Here is a 7,012-nt window from a genome sequence, read left to right as displayed (position 1 = left end):
TTTTTATTCATTATTCGAACCAAAAACCGAACCGAACCGAAAATGCATGAAATTTTGGTTCGGTTCGGTTCGGTTTGTATTTCGATTCGATTTTTCGATTCAGTTCTGACACCCCTAATAGAAGCCATGCAAGAAGAACTATCAGTTCAGAGTCAATGAAGTTTGGAAACTAATACCAAGACCAAAGAATCATCCAATAATCGGAACAAAGTGAGTGTTCAGAAACAAACTAGATGACTAAGGTAAGATTACTAGAAACAAAGTCAGGCTTGTGACAAAAGGTTACGCATAAGAAGAAGTAATAGACTATGATAAAACCTATGCACATGTTATCAAGCTAGAAGCCATAAGGCTCCTCTTAGCTTATGCTTACTTCCATAACTTTAAACTTTTTCAGATGGACGTAAAAAGTGCATTTCTCAATGGCTACATCAAAGGCTCTCGGTGGCCTCCCTTAGCAGTAATCATTTGCCTTAAAGAAAATCCTGGAAATATAAACTTGAGTGCACACACACAATGAAAAAAGTAAGTTCATATCAATGAAGGTAAATTTCTCAAGATTTAGCTGTGTTAGGGTCTTATCCAATACTGAAACACATTGTAAATGCGATGCTAATTTCTGACATCTTATAATGGTGCAAATAAATCAAATCTTTCGGCATCGCAATCTGTCGGGGGTAAGTTCCTGAAGCTCAATTGACTGGTCTAAATCTACTGTGGAACGTACAACCATTAGAGCTGGCCAACAAAATTCTGGAAAAAAAAAAAAAGGACAGCTCAATTGAGTAGAATTTCGATTCCATCTTCCGTTTTTCCAACAGGGCGGATTCGAGTTGATTGTACGAATTCAAATACATCATGGTTCATATAGGCATGAGAGCATAACTAAATTACGCTTATCGTATCTGCATTCTATGACCAAATGCTGGATTAAGCATAATCTATTTTCCTAAAGAGTCCGAATTTCAGGACGGTTCAATAAGCAATATATTCGATGAAAGCAGAGTCTCTTTCCACGCAAGTCCGAATGCTGCAGTTTCCCTGAACCAAGCGACGACGCCATATTAGTCTAACTTGCTGGCCCTGGTTTTCTCAGGTGTATGTTGCAGCCTCAACTTCGAAACTTAATAGAAGTGCTCCTCAACAATAAAATAAGCAAATACAATCGAATGAACCGAGCCCAGAAAGAGAGGCGGAAAGAACGTGATAACTTTGAACGAGGGAACTCATCATTCGAATTTGTCCTCATGATCATCCAAGATCTTCGTTTGAACATATACAGGTTACAACGAAAGAACCTTTAAGCCACAAGCCACAAGCACAGACTCAAAGAGCAGAAAGTTGTGGAGACTTACAATATCCAACCAAGAGACGACGCTTCCACAAAGGATGATCACGACAAAGGAAGCGAAAACAGCAGCCGAAGTCCACGACTTTAGCGGACGGCTGGTATTGGACGAACTGTACAATCAAACCTCGCGCGACCGTACAGTTCAATGACACCCCTACATGGCACTGCCGAATCAACATTAGCGATTTCCGGCCTAAATTGGCCGGAATGAATGAATTGGCAAATCGTCAAAAGGTTTAGAACTAAATTTGCCAAATTGAAAAGTTTAAGACTGAATTGTCATAAATGCAATAAGTTTAAGACCTTTTTGGTAATTTTCCCCACTCACTAATGAAGCTAATTAAGAGGATGTTAGGCTGTGTTAGATTTTGGGGTTAGTATTGTGTTATGGGATGTAAAAAATATGTGGGGATTCTCGGTAAATGCAACAACAATGGGACGAGGTATAGAAATTTTTATTGAACAGCTGGGTTATTACAAGTGGTATTGGACGTGGAACATTGGTGTTGTCAGTTGATATCTTGTACCTACTCAACATCCCAAGCCCAATTATAGGCTCAATCAACCAACATGTACACCAATATCTCTGCATTTGTCTGAGATATTCTACTAGTTTTTATCCTTGGACATATTCATGGCCACAAACTTTAATCACCTCTCAATAAGACTAAATTAGAAACTTGGAGAGCACTAATTCTAGAGGAGTCTTGGCTATTCTAAAAATTGATCGATACTTCAACTCTCCTCATTGATCAATTTTCGTAATACTCTGAGCATGTTTTGCCGTATCTCGAACTTGGCTTGTGGTAATGCTTTAGTAAATATAGCCACAACTCGATTTTCAAGTTTGCAATAATGAGCTTGACCTTGTTGTTACTTTGAACTTCTCATATGAAGTGATATTTGGGCTCCGTTTGTTTCGCTGAAAAATGAATAATTTAAAAAATATTTTTCTGAAAATGATAAAGCTTGAAATAATTAGTCAATCGAAAATATTTTTATTATCGACAACAATTTATGTCTAAATATTTTCGTGCACGATGAATATATTTTTCGGTCATTCATTATTGTAAGCGATACAAGCGATTATTTTTAATAAAATATTTTCTAAATTATTTATTTTTCACGAAACAAATGGAGCATTAATGGCAATATGTTTGGTTCTTTTTGAGTAAAAGTTTTTTTCTGGATAGCGACCACCCACTTGTTTTTGCAAAATATAAGAGGTGGTTCTGCACTTCTCCAATGCCTTCTAGTATTTTTTCTTTTTTAAGCCATAGTGCTTGACTGGTGTCTTTAATGTTATGTATTAGTTACTCCATATAAAGAGGCGTATTCCAGTCGCACATCTCGTACACGCATCAAATTCCTTCGTGGACAAAACGTTGAGTCTCCTACAGCACAAAAGCAGCTCAAAGAGTGAGACTTTCCCTTACATTTATAAACTGACCACCAGCCCCTTCCACAACTGATGTAGGATTTGAAGTCTTTCAGTTTTTTATATATTTACTTACTTTTCTTATTTTGGGGTGTTAGTGAAGCTTAAGGAGAAGTGATTTGAAAATTTCTAGTTAACCTTGTTTCCACATGAAGTAACATTTGACAGATTTGAGACTTTCAATGTAGAGTCTTACTACCAAGGGAGACGTGGAGATGCAAATCTCTCTTCTTCTTTTTTGACTTCACCGATGAAGTTCATCAGTCACCCGTACTTACTTGTTCCTTCAACTTGTGACACAATGGTACGTAACAAGTATTTCCAATATGGCCCTCTAACTAATTTTTCTTCTTAAAGTTAGTAAATTGCTCTCTTCCACTCGGTGATGCAGCCACATTCTGCTAAGAGCACAGGAAGAAGAAGAAAAATGCTCGAGCGAAATCGGCATTTCATTGTTTCTTAATAATTAGCCTAGTGATGTTCCTTTTTCTCTCCATGAAGCCTTGAAGCTCCCTTGGGTCATAAGGAGGTGGCAGTGTGCAAGGCAGTGAATCACTAGGGGACTTCACCAGGGAGTCCTCCATGTTTATCCTAAACAGACCGCTAATCGGGCATGCCATTGTCTCGGCGCAGTACTCGGGCGCTCCCGTTGGCACCTCCGGCTTGAACTTGAGAAGCTTTGCGTACTCAACAAGGAGGTGAAGCATGTAGTCGTAGACGTACTTCATCTTCAGATTCTCCCCCATGAATGTACTCCCACTTTCTCCAATGGCTTGTGCCTAATTTGGCCAGGAAATGCAAAGTTGTTAGTAACAACCCAGAAAAGTAAAAGGAAAAAGAAGTGGGGTAACATTAATGTTCGAGTCGTGATACTGTAAGTCGTTCCTTGAGTTAGCGGACCCATTTAAATATCGATCAGGAATCTCCACATTGCTTTGGAAATATATTAGTACCTCTTTGATGTGCTTGTTGCCCCATTCTACTGCAAACTTGATGTCTCTGCACTTGTTGTTGAGCCTAATGGGCCAGTAATGCTCCATTGGGATCATCCCTCTTAGGAAGAAATCGTGATAAACCGGCTCCATCATCAAAGTCATCGAATCACATGCCAGAATGTACTTGTCGCTCACGGACCATGCCTTGCCTTCAACAAAGATCTTGTACCTTGAAAATGAATGGATGGAGAGGAACTTGTTAATCAGATTAATCAATCCAGAACATATACAGGGGATCTTGAGAATCATAAGGAGTTGCATTGCGTAATTACCTGTGGATGCATTGATCTTCCAATTTCGATGCTTTGAATCCTTGCCTAGATTCAGCAGCCCAATTCTGATAAAAAGAAAAATAATCACAGAAATTATCTGTCAGTTACAAACTTTCTTTTTCTAATTGTTCGGAGAGAGAGATCACAAAGTGGTCCGCGCAGCTTGTCGGACGATGAGTGGAAAAATTAGTACATTTCTGTGACTGTTACAGTACCAAAATCAAGAACTATCACAAGCCAATGGCAATTCACAAGAACTGCATATTCTTTTGTGAGAATAGCTCAGCACAACCTCATGATTTGGGCTTGAGTTTGATCAACTTAGCAACTAGCTTGATGGACAAGGCTGAATCACCTGGGCATATAGACGAGCATTCCAGTCATGTTCGTCAGTCGCATTGCACGTCATTAGGTCTTGCCTATTAGGCGATACGTCCGGGTTGCCTTTCCAGTATGCATAAGGGATTCGATCTTTCCATGCAATATCGTTTGCTCTCTCTTTGATGGCTTGGTATGTATTTGCCCATGTCCTAATATTGACCTCGTGCCTATACAAAATTACAGATTAGAACTTCAATGCACATGATTTTTTCCGATCCCAAGATGAGAACTACAATGCACATGATTATCTTTTCAAAAAATATCGAGTCACTGTGTTAATCACAGAGGAGAATAAGATTATTACCATCCCCAGAATGACCAGTCAGGAAATAATATGTCCAACGATGTGTCATTCCCACAGTAGTGGAAAAGCGGCGGGGGTGACACAGCATTGGGCCCTTGGTAGTCACTCTTCATGATCACCGGCCTGTCATTGCAATAGAACATGAGCTCCAAATCTGGCACTTTTCCGGGATACAACCTCAGGAGCTGCAAAATCCCCCAAATTGTGCCCACATCTCGTGTCTGAAAGGGCCTCCTGTAGTGCTCTATATAAGCCTTGCCATTCACAATCACAAGCCTGAAGTGGGCAATGTGTTTGGTTCTCTCCATCAACTCTCTTGTGATCCCCGTGCTCTTCCATGGCCATAGATCCTCGTGGATCCACCGGAAGTACTCCGGGCACGCCACGGCATACAATTCCTCAGGCTTGTATTTCGTCGGGTAGTTTGCCGGGCATGTCTGGGGCATGGTTGATGAATTGGTGCAGTTGAGAGGGAATTCCATCTTCTGAGGCGGCTTTTGGTGGTCTCTCTTAGCAGTAATCATTTGCCCTAATGAACCTCCTGGAAATATAAACTGGAGTGCAGCATACAATGATAAAAGTAAGAACGAAGGTAAATTTATAAGATTTAGGTGTATGAGGGGCTTATCCAATAGCGAAACGCATTGTTAATGTGATGCTAATTCCCGATATCTTGTAATAGTGGAAATATATCAAATCCTTCGGCATCACGATCTGTTGGGTTAACTGGTTCCTGAAGTTCAATTGACTGGTCTAAATCTACTGTGGAACGTACAACCATTAGAGCTGGCCAACAAAATTCTGGAAAAAGAAAGGACGGTTCAATTGAGTAGAATCTCGATTCCATGTTTGGTTTTTCCGACTGGGCAGGTTCGAGTTGAATGTAAGTATTCAAATACATCATGGTGTTCATAGGCATGAAAGCACAATTAAGTTGCGCTTATCGTATCTGCATTCTATGACCAAATGCTGGATCAAGCATAATCTATTTTCCTAGAGAGTCCGAATGTCAGGATGGTTCAGTAAGCAATACATCAGATGAAAGCAGAGTCTCTTTCTACACGAGTCCAGACGCTGCAGTTTCCCTGAACCAAGCGCGGACGCCACAGTAGTCTAACTTGCTGTCCCTGGTTTTCTCAGGTATGTATTGCAGCCTTTGACTTCATTCATAGAAGTGCTCCTTAACAAGAAAATGAGCAAAGATGGTCCAATGAACCGAGCCCATAGAGAGAGGTGGAGAGAATGTGATAACTTTGAACGAGGGCACTCATCATTCAAATTCGTCATCTTGATCAGCCAAGGTTTTAGTTTGACTAACATACGAGTTCACAACAAAAGAACCTCTAAGCCACAAGGACAGACTCGTTACCATCAAAGAGCAGAAAGTTGCGAAGACTTACAATGTCCAGCCAAGAGACGACGCTCCCACAAAGGATGATCACGACAAAGGAAGCGAAAACAGCTGCCGGAGTCCACGACTTCAGCGGACGGCTACTACTCGACGAACTTCGCGACCGACCCATATTCGAACCCAGTCCAGTCTTCGGACGGAGCCTTTCTTCTTCATCTTCCATTGATCTTGTGAGGCACTCAGGCTTGGGATCGAGACTAACAGAGATTACAACTTCTTCGTATTCTTTCTTTTGTTTTCAATGGGTGTTCTTGAGGGAGATTGAGTGATGAAACTACTGCAAAGTCACATCTAACTATTTTTTGCTTGCTTAGAGTGCACTCCTTGGTTTGTGATTACATGAACAAGCTCAGATGAAGTTCAGTCCTAGTATTATCCGGCTTAATTTTCGTTTTTCAGCAAAAGAGCAAGAACGTAAGATTGGGTGTTTGTAATCCGTGTGATCTCATTTCAAGTCAAAAGCAATCTGTTTTATTTTATCTAATCTTGTTTTGGTTGAAGAAGAACTCTCCGTTAAGGAAGGTTTATCACATGATTAGGAATCCAAATTTTTGGTGATGCACTTGCCAAAGGAGGCGTGAAGGCTTGAAGACTAAGTGATTGAATTTGACTTCCTACTTTTATTTATTTATTGGTTTAAATTAATTTGCATGTGAAGCAACATGTATATGACTTGATTCGGGCAAGTCTTCTTGTCCACAGAGAAGTAGAGATGTACCGACCCATTTGAATAAATTTGATGCTATTGCCTCCTTACCTAATTATGTCGGAAAGGAGAGGATGCTTTTTTCCTTTCTAGTTTCAATGAAATTGGGCATTATTAAACTAGGATTGACGCCACCAAAAATCTCAAATCAGTG

The 7,012-nt window shown here is 40.2% G+C and overlaps 1 protein-coding gene across 1 annotated transcript; it reads right to left on the bottom strand.

Annotated features, from left to right (window-relative positions):
- Positions 1-2,934: 2,934 nt before the first annotated feature.
- LOC115691761 (uncharacterized) lies at positions 2,935-6,675 on the bottom strand. Its single transcript, XM_030618491.2, has 6 exons — positions 6,142-6,675; positions 4,742-5,295; positions 4,412-4,604; positions 4,057-4,121; positions 3,743-3,953; positions 2,935-3,568 (listed from the first exon to the last, which is right to left on the bottom strand). Exons 1-6 carry the CDS (start codon positions 6,313-6,315, stop codon positions 3,239-3,241), a joined length of 1,527 nt encoding a protein of 508 aa, XP_030474351.2. The 5' UTR covers positions 6,316-6,675; the 3' UTR covers positions 2,935-3,238.
- Between the last annotated feature and the right edge of the window lie 337 nt (positions 6,676-7,012).

Source organism: Syzygium oleosum, unplaced genomic scaffold (assembly GCF_021117445.2).
Source record: "Syzygium oleosum isolate NSW1041296 unplaced genomic scaffold, Sole_v2.1 Sole_v2.32, whole genome shotgun sequence".
Taxonomy (NCBI): domain Eukaryota; kingdom Viridiplantae; phylum Streptophyta; class Magnoliopsida; order Myrtales; family Myrtaceae; genus Syzygium; species Syzygium oleosum.
This window is presented reverse-complemented; position numbering and strand designations above follow the sequence as displayed.